The 17,406-nt window shown below is 35.3% G+C and overlaps 1 protein-coding gene across 1 annotated transcript in view; it reads right to left on the minus strand.

Moving 5' to 3' along the window:
• Positions 1–5,889: 5,889 nt before the first annotated feature.
• Positions 5,890–17,406, minus strand: part of STT3B (STT3B, subunit of the oligosaccharyltransferase complex (catalytic)) — a 111,925-nt gene continuing 100,408 nt past the window's right edge. The window contains exons 14-16 of the mRNA XM_008573210.1: positions 14,413–14,526; positions 10,667–10,879; positions 5,890–7,507 (exon numbers count right to left, since the gene is read on the minus strand). Coding sequence (XP_008571432.1) covers positions 7,427–7,507; positions 10,667–10,879; positions 14,413–14,526 — 408 coding nt within the window. The 3' untranslated portion in view covers positions 5,890–7,426. The remainder of the gene's footprint in view (positions 7,508–10,666; positions 10,880–14,412; positions 14,527–17,406) is intronic.

The following is a 17,406-nucleotide window of genomic DNA, read 5'->3' on the forward strand; positions in this document are numbered from 1 at the left end:
AACAATAGTGTTTTCATGAACATGGTGTTGGATCAACTGAGTAACAAAAGGACTAACAAAAATTAACTCAAAATACAGTACAGTCCAAAATGTAAAAGATAACTTTATATAAACAAGATAGACTGGCAGGTTTACCTATTGACAGGTGTCTATTAACCTCATATTTTATGTTCCTTGGTGAAAAAGAGGAAACAGAAGCTTGACTAGTGCCCATCTTCTGCAATGTTTGTTAATGCAATCCTATTAATAAGGCCATAAAACCATTTTCAAAACTTTCCTTCAAGATATAGGCCTGAGCTCTGATCCATGTTAATCTTATTGTTCCAAAGGAGGAATATATGATGTTTCATCTATCTAGCTCATTTGAACAATTAAGATAGTTTGCTGAGGTTACAAGAGAATGCATTGTTGTCACAGTCAATCACGCTGGCTGCCATATGATCTTGAGTTTTCAATCAGTCTCATTAGCTCCACCTTTTACTAAAGGCACTTTCACAAAAGCAGACACATGATAGTCTAATCAAAATGCCTCCAGGCTTTTCTTAAGGTTTAGAAATACAATATTCCGAGAAAATGCAGTTATTTTCTAAGTAAACAAAATATGGAGATTGTGACTATCTTTGGGAGGCACAAAATTAGGATTGGCATTGTCTAGCTACTAAACAGCGAGATAGTGGAGAATTTCAGCCTGGGATAATGAACCAGCCCTTACAGAGACAGCAGGCTAGCTTTGTACATATACAAAAATGAATCTGTGTATAACAGCTATCCTTTAAATTGGATTAAGATGATTCTTCTTGCTACCTGGTACCTGGCAGAAACAAAAAAAAATTTGTAAAGTAAAATCACATTTTAGGCCTAAACTTACCTGTATAATTTTTTACATACAATGTACAGAACGCACAAAAACTCATGCCCCACTAGGAGATAAGACCACACAACAACCAGTGGGAGAAAAAAACACAATAGAAACAAGACCCACAGGAGTTCTAGATCATTGGATTTATCAAACAATTTAAAACTATGTTATGTTAAAAGTCAAGATTAAGAATTTCAGTGGGTCACGTGTAAACCATAAAAAGAGACGTAGCCAATTTAAGGTAAGTAAAGGACACATTCTAGAATTCAAAAACCAAATAAGTAAAATTTAAGTACTCAATGGATGGGTTTAATAGCAGCTTAGCTATAATTAATAAGAGAATTAAGCAAGTTAGGAGAAAAGAGACAGAATGATGAATGGAGAGGCAGAAGGGAAGGAGGGAGGGGAGAGTCGTCATGAGAAAGAAGAGTTATGAAGGTCTAATTATGTTTGAGTCTCAGGAGGAGAATAGAGAATGGGGCAGAAGGAATATCTAAAGAGATTCAAAAAACTAAGATGTAAGTTCAAAATGTACATACACTTAATAATATGGAATCGAAACATACAAAGAAAAAATTCACAATTCAAGGAGAAATAGACAAATTATAATAGTGTGCAATTTCCCTATATCCTTCTCGGTAAACACAAAACAAGCAGACCAAAAAAAAGTGACAATGCTCAATTGCCAAAAGAGTATACATTGCTTTCAGGGACAGATGGGAAAAAAATATGAAAAAATAAATATATATATTTTTCCATATGTCCCTGAAAGTGTGTGCTCTTCTGGCCATGTTATTGCCATAATATATTAAATGAAATATATTCTATATAATATATATATAAATTGACTATATGTTGGGCCAAGGAGTGAATCCCAACTAGTTTCAAAGGATTAAAGCCACACAATCCTCATTTCAATTCAATTAAGGTAGAAATTGGTAAAAAAGGATATTAGAAAACCACCGTATTTGGAAATCAAGAAATGTACATCTAACTAACCCAGTTTAAAGAAGTACAATGGAAACTAAATATACATTACAATGAATGATATTCAGCTTACATCAAAACCTGTGAGAATACAGCTTAAACTATACTTGGAGTAAATTTCTAATTTTAAATATATACATATTAGAGAAGAAGAAATCAACACAGTTAAAAAGAACATCATTTCCCCCTACCCCAAGGAAATAACACAAATTAATTAAAAACATACTGTGAAAACATTAGTAAAGAGCTAGTCTTTGAAAGAAAAGAAAAGCTAACAAAATTGACTAAAGGAAAAAAAAAAAAAGAAAAACCTGCCCAGAAAATCAGGGAGCAAGGGCAGGGGTGGAGAGGAGGGATGAATGCAAGAAAAGAAAACCTCGGTAATTAAAAGGGACATCACTACAGAATCTGCAAACATTAAAACAATCAGTAAGTGATATCAAATAATTTTATATTCAATTGAAAGTTTATATAAAATGGATACATTTCTTGAAAAACACAACTTACTGAAACAAGAAAACAACAAACTCAACTAATCCTCTGTAATTATAAACCTTTGAATGAAGAAAATTCCAGGCCCAAATGTTTCACCAGTAAATTCTACCAAATATAGATCACTATTCCAGGAATAAAAATTTAGTTAAACATTGTGAACAAAGTCTCTATAATTCACTATATTGACAGAATAAAAGGGAAAGATCAAAATTGTCTCAAGCAAAGAACACTTGAGAAAATCCATCCATGATAAAAATTCACAGCAAACTGGGAAACAGCAATGTCCTTAATCAAATCAAAGATATCTACAGAAAATCTACAGCAAAAGTATTTAAAGGTGAAATACTGAAAGCTTTCCCTGTGAGATGGAGATGGAGAATACAAGGATGTTGCCTTTTCTATGCAGCACTATAGTGGATATATGTCTTAGCCAGTGCAGCAAAGCAAGAAAATTACATAAACGTTAGAGAAATAAAACTTCCATTACTCCCAAGTTATGACGTATGTTCATAATAAAAAACCTTTGTGATAACACCAAGGTCAAGGGTTCAGATCCCTATACTGGCCAGCTGCAAAACAAACAAAAACTCTGAAAGTTAGAATTTAACAAGGTTGTTGAATACAATTTTAACATATAAAAATCAATGATTTTTATATATAATAACAAAAGAAATTTTTATGAAAGCAGTTATCAAGAAATAACATTTCTTCTAATAACAGTTATGAAAATGTGCAAGACCTTCAAAAACTATAAAACCTATAAATCAGAAACTAAGGAAGACCTGATGGAAGGATATGCCATGTTCATGGATAGAAGACTCAATATTTTAAAGGTGTTACTTTTTCCCCAACTGAGCTATAGATTCAATCCCCAAAAGTCCAATAAGGGTTTTCTTTTTTTGATGGAACTTAACCTGATTCTAAAATTTATATTAAAAAGTGAAGGCCCATAAATAGCCAAGAGAAGCTTTAAGAACAAAGGGAGAGGGGACTTGCTTTACTTTCATATATATCTTAAAGGTACATGAAGTCAACATACTAAGAGCTCTATGGAACAGAACAGAGGGTCCAGAAAAAGAATCATATATGGATATTTGATTTGCTACAAAAGGGGTACTGCAGAGATGTAGGAAATTTCTTTTCAATAAATGGTGCTGGGACAGTTAGGTATATATATGCAAAAACCAACCAACCCCAAAACAAAACAATTCATACTATACTCAACAAATGAATTCCAGGTAAAACTAAGTATGAAAGGTAGAACAATAAATTTCCTGGAAAGCAATACAAGAGACTTTCTTAATGGCATCAGTGTAGGAAAGATTTTTTTAAATAGGGTATAAAGTCAAAGACATACAAAAGACTGAAACAGACTACATTAAAATTATTAACTCCTAGGCAATTTGCAACACAAATAAATGATGAAGGCCTTATACACAAGATATACAAGGGGTCTTCAAAAAGTTCATGGAAGAATCCATACTACCTTTTAATTCAATTTCCCCACAAACTTTCTGAAGTACAGTTGTATAAAGAAAAAGAGAAACCAATAGAGAAACAGAACCAACACCTTATAGAAAGGGGATTTCCAAATGGCCAATTTCATTAGTAACCTGGGAAAGGCAAACACCACAATGAGAATTCATTATTCACCCACCAGAAAGACAAAATTTAAAAAAATGACAAGGACTGACTACTATGTGGAAGCAATAAGAACTTTCATACCCTACCCAGCAATTCCACTTTTAGGTAAAAACTCACAGAAATTCATGCATTAGTACCAACAGAGATGTAAAAGAATATTCCTATAGCATTATTTGTAATATCAAACTGGAAACAATACAATGTCCATCAATAATAGAATGGACATGTGTGAGAGAACAAGCTATCGAGAGACACAAGGGAAAACTATATATCAATGAAAATGAATAAACTTCTAGATGCATGCAACAACTTGGATGAATTTCACAAACAATGAGAAAAAGAAGCTAGATATAAAAACTACATACTCTATTATTCCGTTTATGTAGTTCAAAGAATAGGTGCACTTAAACATGTTGAGAGAGAAATACTTAAGTGGTAAAACCATATATTAAAATAATTGCCATAAAAGCTAGAATGATTACCCTCTGAAGGGGAGAGCATGACAGAACAGTGACGGGAGGGGTCATGAGGAAGCTTCTGGAGTACTAGCACTGTTAGGTTCTCTTGAGCTGGGTCGTGATTACAAAGTTGCTTGCTTTGCGGTAATTCACTAAGGTGCACATTTTCGTGTTCTCTGCATTATATTTCACAATAAAAATTAGACATTCATGACATTTCATTAACTGTTTGCTGTCTCAATTTCCCTTCAGTTGCAGACCCCTTTTGAGCTCTATATTTATCCATTACTCCACTTACCTCAATTGAGGATTATGGGCAGCAAGGCAGATGGTCTGACAAAACCCACATTAAGCAGCAGCAGCTCCAGCAAGATGAAGAGGTCTAAAGATTGGTTGCATAACAATGTAAATTTAGTTAACACTACTGAACTACTTTAAAACAGTTAAGTTGGTAAATTTTACGTATATTTTACAATTAAAAAAAAAGCAGTACCTCCATATTTCATGATGTTATAGTCCCTCTGCTATGAAAACAGTAGTACTCTACAGGATGCTTTCATACTGTCTATATAGTCCTCTGGCCTCTTGGTCATGGCCTAGGGACTATCAAATAAATTAAAACTCTACAACTGCAAACTCAAGTTTGTTACTCAAGTAGGTAACAATGTAAGTCTGAAAACTGAATTTTGTTTTTGGACTAGCTGCCTCACTGCCTTATTTATACTGCAAAGTAATGCACCCTAAAAGGTATTTTACAGTCTAAAACTTCAAGGTAATGACATTTAAATTCCTCTGTGATATACAATGTTAGTGAACACATACAAAATTAATTTGGAGACCTAAAGGTTATTCTGAACCAACTATCACATATTCTGATGTATTCAAACTACTATTTTACTTTTTGCTACGATAAAACCACAGGTGCTTAAACAGTTACAATATGATATTTTACTGATGAGATACATTAAACCAAAATGTTTCCTGAAAAAGGTGTTTTTCCTGTGCATGAGAGAATTTTATACTGAAGACTTGACTGATTAAATACCAGGACTTTATGAATTAGGGCTTCATTAGATTCCTATCCTTATTTAAATAGAGATAATATTCTTATTTGGCTAGGTGTCTTCCCTTTCTCCCACCCCTAAAAAAAGTCCAACTGAGATTTTCATTCTGGGGTCAAAAGAAGGCAAAATAAAACAGCTGCTCTAAGTTAAACTAATCTAGCACATCTTATCCACATTTTCTCTAAAACCTCTGTAGAAGTGATCAAGGAAGGAGGGCATATGTTCAGTACTATCTCGTATCAAAAACGAAAGATTTGTAAAAGACAACACTTAACACAAAATTTGAATTAACTTTATTTCCCCTGTAGAAGTGATCAAGGAAGGAGGGCATATGTTCAGTACTATCTCGTATTAAAAACGAAAGATTTGTAAAAGACAACACTTAACACAAAATTTGAATTAACTTTATTTCCCCTACAGTCAACAAGTTCTCTGCATTGAATTTTAAAGCAACAATGTAAAATAAAACCCCCCAAATGACAAGGTATCAGAAATCCAGATTTAGTTACACTCTATTTGTGAAAATGTTCAGCCATTTTATTGGTCTATAAAAGAACCATCATCTGGGTCAAAATTGAATTCTGTAAATCAAGGAATATTCTACACCTTGGAAAAGAAAATCAGCAATAACATTCACTGAACGTTGTAAATTACGTTTTTCGTCATAAAAGGTACATACTATTCTGCACTTTTCCACCAAAAGCAGTGGTATGTTATGCTTTTACGTAAAAAAAAGTTATATCCTGTGGCAGGAAAAATCCTTTCTCTTTCACTTTTACTAAACAACTGGAGAAAATTTTCAAATCTGTATAAAGTTGCCTATAAGCTGGAAAGTGAACATGTTCAATTTCCATTTATATTTTAGTGCATTTTTTTGACAACTGTCACATTTTTAATAAAAGTAAGAAAATTGATATAGCACTAAAGAGTGTTTCATCAAATGCTCAGGGATTTAAAAATATGGAGAAGAAAATCATTGTGATGAATGAAATTATGAGAAAAATCCAGGCAAAGTTTACAAATCCTTTGTCATTTTGAAGAGTCACAGAAAATGAATTTTGGATACCTGTCCAGTTTAAGGGTTTTTTCCTTAATGTTTTGCATGTAAACATAGTGCTAACCTCAGGACTACAATACCAGACCCCGTCCTAGTAAGCAACATTCTGTGTAGTTGCCATGATTTCCAAAGGATATAAATTTAGCCCTTGAATGAAGAATGTATGAAATCTGCTCTGTAAGTACCTGGTGAAAACAACTGCTAACAGCAGTGATAATGTGTCAACATAAAAAACTATTCGAATCAGCTACTCAAGAGGTCCATCTTTGAAACAGCAGCTTTTTCTTCTTAGAGCAAACAAGCAATACAAAATGTACATTTGATGAAACATTCTTTACATTGGAGAAACATGAAAATAAATACAGTTCAAGAAAGTATAATTATTTTTCTAATACCTCTTTCTCTGACCTGTACTAGTTTACTGGTTCAAGAAGCTCTCATCACATTTTGTCATTTGTATTTTACATATTGCTACTTGGGCAATTCAAATAAAATGTAGGTCTTGTAAAAGAATAAAAACATTGACAAATATGCATGTGCCAGGGACCAAATTAGAGGGTTCTTTGGTGCAATTAGTCCAAATTCTCAGATTTGAAGGATAATATGTACCAATAAAAAAAATCTGCTGCTAGACATTTATAGCAGTGCTCTGTCTTGCTTCACATTACAAATCGAAAACAGCTGTTCTCAATAAGCCAATTTTATTTTTTTTGATCAGGCATTGCCAGAAAATGGTGTACATTAACCTGGATCAGTGATGGTTCTGTACCCTCTGTTGCTGTGAAACACGACATGAGCTAAAGGCAAAGACTGGTTCTCACAAAAGGACAACTGCTTCAAGTTAGGAACCAGAACAGTGTGTTTAAACAGTCTTCTTAGATATTTTCTTGCCTTTCTTAAAAACTAGCTTATTTTTGATGTAGCCACGCTTCCTTTTGGTAGTCTAAAAAAACAAACAGAACACATAGTATTAGAGCAGGTTTCTCACAGACTAAAATATCTATACACACATGGTTTACTGCATTATGATGAAGACTGTCTTAGCATGCTTAGCTCTTCCTATGTTTGGACTCCCTGAGTCAGTAAGCACCACTGTTTTATGCTGAGCATGCTGAGAAATCCAAGATCAATAGGACTAGGTCTCTAGCTTTAAGATGAAAGGACTACCAGCGCATTCCTCAAATGCATATCATACAGTCCTCACCATCAAGTGAATGCACCTCCACAACCCCTCTCAACCATTAAATGCTTAGCTTTAATTATTCCAGGCATGGTATCATCAGAATGAGAAAATGGAAATGCTGCTCTTGGTTTAGACTCTAAGGAATTAGTGGTGTGTCAAAAATACAAGTTAACTCAGTAACTTTTGGAGTCCCACTTATCTGTAAAATGATGATGACTTTATCCACAAAACTAAAAGACAAAAATCACTTGGGACATTCTCTAATAATAATCTTTTAGGTAGGAAAAATAAGCACTTAAAAGTGAAAACAAAACATTCCTTGTGTTTCAAAGATCTTTAAAAAATAAAACATTTTTCTTAATTTGGTATCCCACTAAAATATTTATAAACAGATATTTCCTGGTATAAAAAAACAGATTGCTGCATATATGGTGGTACAAATTATTGCAAAAATATTTGCTGTTAGCAAGATAAATCATATGGGCACATATGTCTATCAATTTGACACACATCCCCAGATGTTGAAGGAAACAAATTTTTTTTGGAAATAATTTAATGCACCAAATGCTGGGTTAACAGAAGCTAAAGATTCAAGAGACTGACCACTCAATTCAGTTTTGGCATTTAAATACAACTCTTAGAGGAGGTTTCTGAAACTTAGGGTAAATACTGTATCATGTTCCTTCATTCATGATGTTCAGTTCAAAATAATTTATCACTTTTTCTAATAGGGACAAGAATGCAAGGCAAAATGCAGTCCTTAAGGTTACAAAAATTATGTACTGCTACCTTGTTAACTGCATTATTAACTTATTAAGGTAAAAAGTCAAAAACCAAAAAACTCTGGAGGGCACAATTTTAAAAAATTCAAACCAGGTGAAAGAGTTTTTTTTATTACCATTACCTATAGATTTCTACCATGAAATCGTTTCTGTAAGATTTTATAACATGCCCCAGAACTATGCAAGTATGTAACTGAGCCCTCTGGGTGTTTTTCCCCTATTGGCAATGAGCCACACGAAGTCCTTTCTGCAGCCCTGGACTACAATTGCTAGCATCTTGGCCATACCAGCTTTGCAGTGGTAGGAAAACTCTCAGAATGATGGCTCTTTGCACCCTCCTCTTCCAAAGTCAAAACCAGGGTAGGGAGAGGAAAGCAAGCAAACAACAAACATTCCTCTATAGTGCTAGTACAAAACATAATATAAAAGCCATGGAAACCAGAAACTTAAAATCCATGTTATTGGCTTCTAGAACATATGTTTTGAGCACATAAGACAGACTAATTTCAATTTATCCATCACACATTTATTTTGGGGAAATGATGGGAAGACAGAAGAGGTCTTTGGGGTCTATATCATCAGACATCAAGTTTAACAGCCCTGTTTTTTCAGAAAAAGTGGACCTTAACTATGCTTGGGTGGTTCAGGAGTAACTGCTTTGAGATGTATAGTATCTGCTTTGAGTTCTGCACTGGTGTGACTCACCAATTTCTCCTACCCCATGCTTATAAGACACCAAGTCATTTGATTCCTTTGAATTTGATATAACTAACACAATGAGAGTCCATCTAGATATGGTAACCTACAAGGGTATTTCAAAAAATACCCTCATATACATCTGGCACAGAAAGTATTCATATAAAAAGTTTCTTTTTTTTTTTTTCCCTTTTTGTCTTTTTTTCGTGTCCGGCAACGGATCGCAACCCTCAGTGTCGCGCCCGTACCGGACCGGGACCGGCAACGGGATCAGCAACGGGATCGCAACCCTCAGTGTTGCACCCGCACCTCGCTCAGCCAGTGAGCGGGAACCGGTCTGTATGTGGGATCTGAACCCTCGGCGGGAGCGCCGCCGCGCTCCCAAGCGGCGCACTGTAGCTGTGTGCCATGGGGCCGGCCCTAAAAAGTTTCTATTTACACATCAAACAACATTCAGCACTTTTATAGTACAAATTGAAATCATCTACCCTGAATATATTTGAATATATTACTTAAACATTACTTATATTTAAGTAACAAATGGTAAGACAATTGCTTCAATGATTTAAAATAATTGATCCAAGCTATGTAAACTTAAGCACCCCTTCGAAACTTAAGACAAATAGGTCTAATAATAATCAGTATTATAAGAATAGTACCTTATAATACAACCATAATATTTTATCTGACTGCTCATTATTTCCCATCTCCCACTGCTGGGCAACCTATATGACACTCATTTTTAGTAATTTTTTATAGCAAAGGTAAGAGATCTATTTGGCTTAAGGGAGCAATAATGGCCTCCAATAAAATACTTCGTATCTTATGAAATATTTATTAGAAAAGGACTGCAATAGTCTCATCATGATTCCTGCCCATAAGCTTTGTCATAATAATTACATTGAAAAATAATTATTGTAAGATAAATGATTTTTTTTTTTTTGCTTCAGAAGGACTCACCCAATTCAACCTATTCTTTATTCAATGAATAATATAGTAACATCATACTAAGAATGGAACATGAAGATACAATATAAATTTGCTTTGAACAAAAGATGAATTAATCACAATTCTACTACTTAAACATTTGGCCTTTTTACTTTCACACAGGTTTGGAAAGTGATGGGCACTGATACATCTTACTTTACAAGTAAGTCTTACTCATGCAGAATGGCACAAACTAAAGCCAAAATTCCTCTTGAAAAATCTCAGCTTTTCACTGATAATCATGTTATACAAGAAAAGTTGCTGCTTAGGGTGTCTAAAATGTTCAATTTTACAGGAATGCTCCTAACAGGCTGACCTGATATTTACTTTGTATATAAATCATAGTCTATAAATCTGGCAAATGGAAATTTACTAGCAATTTTCAGTAATTCTTTTTCATACAAAGAAACCCATCTTGAGTTACTCTTTAGAAATGACTTCACTTGGTACCCACCTTCTTTGACAAATACTTCTGTTTTGGGAAAATGTTGGTGACTCGAGGTTTGTGATCTAGTGTCTCCCTGTTATCTGGTGCTTTCACTTTATATATCCTGACGAGCCAGTGTTCTGATGTAAAGGCTTCCTCCAAATGCTTGAATTTAATGTCCTTGTTCCCAATCTCAGCATTACGTGTTCTGTCAAAACCTGGGGGTGTACGAAAATCCAGCTGCAAAAGAGACATTAGTGTTGGACGTTAACCATATTGGAAAACATTCAGTGTTAGAAGATAGTAAATGTTATCATTAGAGTAACACTCTCTCCCTTTAAACTAGGAAAACAGAATCAAGTAATACATCTTAACAGTTTCCATACACTGCTAATGAAAAGGGGAAGAGAGAAACTAAAATACGTCAGAATAAGAATTTCACAGAATCCTTAGAGTAAATGAGTAGACTAGAGGCATAAAAAAACCAAAACATCGAAATGAAATCCATAAAAGCCCTTCTTATAGGTACAGAGAGATAACACACAGAAGGGACTCCTTTTCTCAGGGTCTTGCACTATCTATTCTCTCTGCCTGACATATTCTTCAGGCAGCTCTTTTGCATGTTGGCTCCTTTTCTATCCTTTGGGCTCAGCCTAAATACCATCTGTCCAGGGAAATACTTTCTTGAGATTGGTGATTGATAAGTCTCCTCCATTGTTTCTTTACAGCATATCATGTTCCTTTTTTCTATAACATACATTGCTAACATTTTTATTTATTTTAAAAATTACCTGTATTCTCCACTAGGATGTAAGCTGCATCATGACAATGTAGCTTTATCTCTGGAGTATAATTTGTTAAATAAATGCACAAGTAAGCAGTGATACTATATCCTGAAAATGGGACCTATGAAGGAGGCTAAAAAAGCCAAACCATGGGAGGATTTAAGGAATAAGAAGAGAAAAAGGAGGGAGGGGAGGGAGACTTCAAGAAATTCTGACCAAGTTTTATGTTGACAAATAAACCTAGCATTAACTGAATTCAACTTTAAAACAAAAATGAAAACCAACTCTACTACAAAGAGTAACTTGTTCTACCTTATTTACCTAACAGCAAAAGTTATACTTCATGTTTTAACCATATATTATTATTGAATAGGGCAGGCATCAAAATGAACATATGCTAGAAACTTGGCTTAAAACTGCTGACAAAACAGAAGGAAGAAAAATGTCCTTCAATGCTATTATTAGTGAGCAGAGAAACTAATCATTTGCCCTAGAAATGGATTTTCTGGAGTAACTAATTATTATAGCTTGAGTTTTTTTTCTTTGAATGCATTTGGAGACCAGGCAGTGGCTTTCAAAAGAAACCAAAACATAAATGAAAACCTATAATCTAGATTGTCTGTCTACTTTTTCTTTTTTTTTGAAAGCCACCTGCAGAGTAATTCCAAGTTAATAATGACGAAACAAAAGCCTGATTGCACAAATCTACCTTAAACATGGACAGAGTGATATACAACTCTTCTGAAAACTGAGTGAGTGTATTTGTTTCAGTTTTGTGAAACAAAACGGAGAGCCAAACAACCCCCTTCAGTTTGGATAGTTATCTGGATCCTGGTGATAATATAAAATTAAACAAGCAATTTTCCCCCTGCTTTCTTATCAACTTAACTAGAGACCAATATGGAACAAAGCAGTTTTCACTGAAACCTTAGTATGAAGGTTAATAACTTGGTATTATAGTCATGCAATCTAGGAGCTATAAAAAAGACTTAGAAATAGTTGGGGAGGAAAATAATTTTTTCCTCAACCCCCATGAGTTCTTAGTTCGGATGAACCCTTGTAATAAAGGACAGATTAATAAGAGAAAAACAAACAAGTTTATTAAAAGGTGCAGCACATATCACTCAGAAGAAGCCTCAATGAAAAGTAACTCAAAGTAGTGGCTTATAACTTGGGCTTATATATATAGCATGTTCAACAAAGAACAATACATTTGTGGAGAAATAACAAGACAAAGGAAGGTGGTTTTAGGACTCCAAGGTGGGAAAGTGTGAGAAGGTAAATACATGGGAGAAACTAATGGGAGTAAGAGGGTTTTTTTGTAGATTCCTCTGGTGCCTTCTTTAGACTATAAGAGTATAGAGTTTTCTCCAGTAAAGGAGAATTTATATCCTGGCTTTAGGCAAAAAACAGGTTGGATAAAGAGAGCTTTTCCTGTTTGTTGCTTCTTAATTGCCTTCAGCTAAAAAATAATTTTTACATCAAAGAGGCATATTTTGAGGTGACATTCTGGTTTCCTTCAAAATCTAGTCATCAATCCAACCCCCATTATTTACAGACAACATAAAACCCAAGTTGAGGCCGGCCCGGTGGCGCACTGCTACAGTGTGCCGCTTGGGAGTGCGGTGGCGCTCCCGCCGAGGGTTCGGATCCCACATACAGACCGGCCGCTCACTGGCTGAGCGAGGTGCGGGCGCGACACTGAGGGTTGCGGTCCCGTTGCCGGTCCCGGTCTGGGCGCGACACTGAGGGTTGCGGTCCCGTTGCCGGTCCCGGTCTGGGCGCGACACTGAGGGTTGCGGTCCCGTTGCCGGTCCCGGTCTGGGCGCGACACTGAGGGTTGCGGTCCCGTTGCCGGTCCCGGTCTGGGCGCGACACTGAGGGTTGCGGTCCCGTTGCCGGTCCCGGTCTGGGCGCGACACTGAGGGTTGCGGTCCCGTTGCCGGTCCCGGTCTGGGCGCGACACTGAGGGTTGCGGTCCCGTTGCCGGTCCCGGTCTGGGCGCGACACTGAGGGTTGCGGTCCCGTTGCCGGTCCCGGTCTGGGCGCGACACTGAGGGTTGTGATCCGTTGCCGGTCACGAAAAAAAGCCAAAAAGGAAAAAAAAAAAAGAAAAAAAAAAAAAAAAAAAAAAAAAAACCAAGTTGAGTCCAGGGAGGATGCAACTAGTCTGAGGGTTACATGATTTGACAAAGGCTATAAAACACAGACAGGTACTATGACATCGAGTCCATTGTTCCTTCTTTCTGCCACAATGCCTCTTTGCACATTCACTCGTTTTGCAGATCCTTAAGCTTTTGTACACATCATTCTAATTTACTAGGAAACTCTAACATAGCTATCTGTGGTTATGGAGAACAGGGACAGAGTAAATATCTGAAGTGACTACATAACTCAACTCTAATTTTAGACTTTTCCCTACCAAGCAGCTAAATGACCTACATAAGACCACACTATTTCCTAGCTGGGAGACCTCTCCCCTGGACAACAATGCCTTCCAAAATCATGAGGTCAAAAGGTGGGATGGCAAACAAAGCTTGAATTTGAGCCTAGTGTTAATAAATATTTTGGAAAGAAGTCCTTGATCTAAAATTTTTTTTCTAATTTCTCACATAGAAGTTTCAGAAATCTAGATTTTAAAAAAAAATTTTATTTTGTCGATATACATTGTGGTTGATTATTGTTGCCCCTTACCAAAACCTCCCTTCCTCCTCCCTTTTCTCCCTCCTCCCTAACAATACCCTTTCTGTTTGCTTGTCGTATCAACTTCAAGTAATTGTAGTTGTTATATCTCCACCCCCTGGATGTTTTTTTTCGTGTGTGTGTGTGTAAATTTAAGAAATCTAGATTTAATGGAAAAAAAATCTTTAGATAAGCACATTTCTCTATACAGAGCAAACATCGTTATCCTATTTTCTAAAAACAAACAAGACAATTTTAAAAATAATTCTTTTGAATAAAGATTAGAGAAAAACTGATTTAACTAACCTGCATTTCTCCAAATCTGTAGTATGACATTTTATACATAAGGCAATTCAACAAAGTGGGGGATCCTGCTTTGTCTACACGGAATTCTCCCTGTGGGGTGAAATAGTCACTTTCCTACAAGAAAGAAACCAGAAGTTTCTATGTCAGTTTATTTAACACAGTCAAAGCTATAGGTTCCCCTTTTCATTTCCCTGTAAGTATAAGCTTTTAAGGTATGTTTATAAAGCCATATTTAAAAAAAAAAATTAATCTACCCAGACTTTTTTATAAGGCCTTTAAAAAGAATGGTACCAACACAATGGTTTAACATCAGATCAGGCTGGCTCTCTCCAACCGCCACACCCTCATTGCCATGACTACTTTTCAGGTTTTTCCTAAATGATCTTCCTAAATTGTTCCATATGAACTCAAAAATCAGCTTCTTTAGTTGGGGAGGGGAATGTTCAGAAAACACCTGTAGTAATTTTTATTGGGTCAATTTATAAATTAACCTCTACAAGGGACAATCTGACACTCTAGATACAAAATGTAATTTCTGATCCAGAAATTCCTCATCTAGGAATTCATCCTACAGAGATACTTGTATATGGGTAAGATAATAAATGTAGAAAGTTATTTATTGTACCACTGTTTTTGAGACTGAAAAACTGGAAACAACCTAAATGTCCAATAGGGACAGTTTATATAAATCATGGTACACACACAAAAAATGGAACACACTGTGCAAAATGTAGGAAAAGGAATGAAGAAGCTTTCCATATTCTAATATGGAAAGATCATCAAGATATATTGTGAAGTAAACAGGCTGTATATATGTTACTACTAGTTATCTACTTGAGTAAGAATCACAAGAAAATAATGATTACTAGGAACATCTTTTCTTTCCATTTTTTTTAACTGAAAAGTTGTATATATTTATGGTGTACAACATGTTTTGAAATATGTATACATTGTAGAATGGCTAAATTGAGCTAATTAACATGTAGTACCTCACATACTTTCTTTTAAGTGGTGAGCAATTTACAAGTACATAATACCCTGTTATTAACTATAAAGGAATTTTTTCTTCCTTTTTTATTTTATTAAAAAAATAAACTTTTACTGTATATCCTTTTATACTTTATTTTTGAGCCATATAAATGTATTATTCTATTCACAAAGTTTAAAAATAATGAATTTTAAAATCAGAAATTTAGGATCTCTATACATAAATAAATGTTATAAGTATATATTTGGAAACAGTGATCTGTCATGTGTCACAATTTTAACACTGCTAAAGCAAATCCACAAATGAAAACCACATACTAGGAGAATTAAATTTCAGAAGATTAATTTAATACAAAAAATAATGTTTATTAATCACAGCTAAGGGAAAACGTCACAGCATTATATTTGACCAGGAAATCTGGAGCTTTACTTCATCCTCATCATGTAACACCCATACATACATTTTCCTAAAAGATTCTTTTATTCTGGATCAGTGGCAAATTACTCTTATTTTTTCAGCCTTCATCATGTAAAGCACAATGCTGGATGCCCATCCCCAAAGAGCTCATGACTGAGTGGGAGAGAGAAGACAGAATCTCACTATGAAACAGGTACATGTGGTTTGATGACCTGTACAGACATGGTACAACACAAAAGGGCTTCCGGAGGGGTGAGAAGTCTATCATATGGAAGGTATTCCAAGGAGGGGAATAGTAAAAACCTATGTGTCAGATGACTAAAGAAAAAAAGCCACAGGCATGTTTTTAGTGGATAGGGTAGATTGGCAGAGTGAAAAAAAGTTGGTAGAAGAACAAGACTAGCATAGGAAGGCGAAGTGTAAAGGGGCTTGCATTCCAAGCTAAGGAGTTTGGATTTCATACAAATGCTTCATCACAGAGATTATTTCACACCAGGTACTAGGCTGAAGCTTTCTATATTATTACAAATTATTTTAACAACACTATAAATTAGTTATTCTTGGCATCTGCATTAGTGATAACTTATTTTGCTTTGATAGTTATTGTCTAACACCAGATCCTACAACACGACCTAGTGCTCAAGTACATACGATGGGTCTTCAAAAACTTCATGGAAGATGTGTATTATGACAAAGCTATGCAAGGTTTTCAAATTTTTTTTTTGTACCAAAATAAGCTTGTATTAAATTGTTATAAATAACATGTCTGAACGGGATCTAGTTTGAGGCACTAAGAAGGGCAAGATATCAGTTTGAAAAGAGCTTCTATCAGAGTCACATGAATTCTGCTAAAAACTGAAGCAAGAACAAACATCAAATTTATGGTGAAACTTGGGTAGAAGCTTGCTTTACAAAAAGTTTATGTGGACAATACCCAAAGAATTCAGCAGCTTACAAATGGATAACTCGTTTTAAGAAGGGACAAGATGATGTTGAAGATAAAGCCTGCAGTGGCAGATCATCCACATCAATTTGTGAGGAAAAAATTAATCACGTTGATGGCCTAACTAAAAAGGACTAATGATTAACAGCAGAAACAGCCAAAACCATAGACATCTCAATTGGTTCAGCTCACACAATTCTGACTGAAAAATTACAGTTGTGTAAACTTTCCACTTGATGGGTACCAAAACTGTTGTCCTCAAATCAGCTCCAAACAAGAGCAGAGCTTTCCATGGAAATTTTAAACAAATGAGATAAAGATCTTGAAGCTTTCTTCAAACAATTGTAATAGGAGATGAAACATGGCTTTACCAGTATGATCCTATAAACAAAACAATCAAAGCAATGAAACCAGGAGGTGGCAGTGGTTCAGTCAAAGCAAAAGTGGACCAGTCGAGAGCAAAGGTCACGGCAGCAGTTTTTTGCGATGCCAAAGGCCTTTTGCTTGTTGACTTTCTGGAGGGTCAGAGAATGGTAACATCTGCTTATTATGAGAGTGTTTTGAGAAAGTTAACCAAAGCTTTAGCAGAAAATGGCTAGGAAAGCTTCACCAGATAGTTCTTCTCTACTACAGCAGTGCTCCTCCT

This window comes from Galeopterus variegatus, unplaced genomic scaffold (genome assembly GCF_000696425.1).
Source record: "Galeopterus variegatus unplaced genomic scaffold, G_variegatus-3.0.2 Scaffold890, whole genome shotgun sequence".
Taxonomy (NCBI): Eukaryota; Metazoa; Chordata; class Mammalia; order Dermoptera; family Cynocephalidae; genus Galeopterus; species Galeopterus variegatus.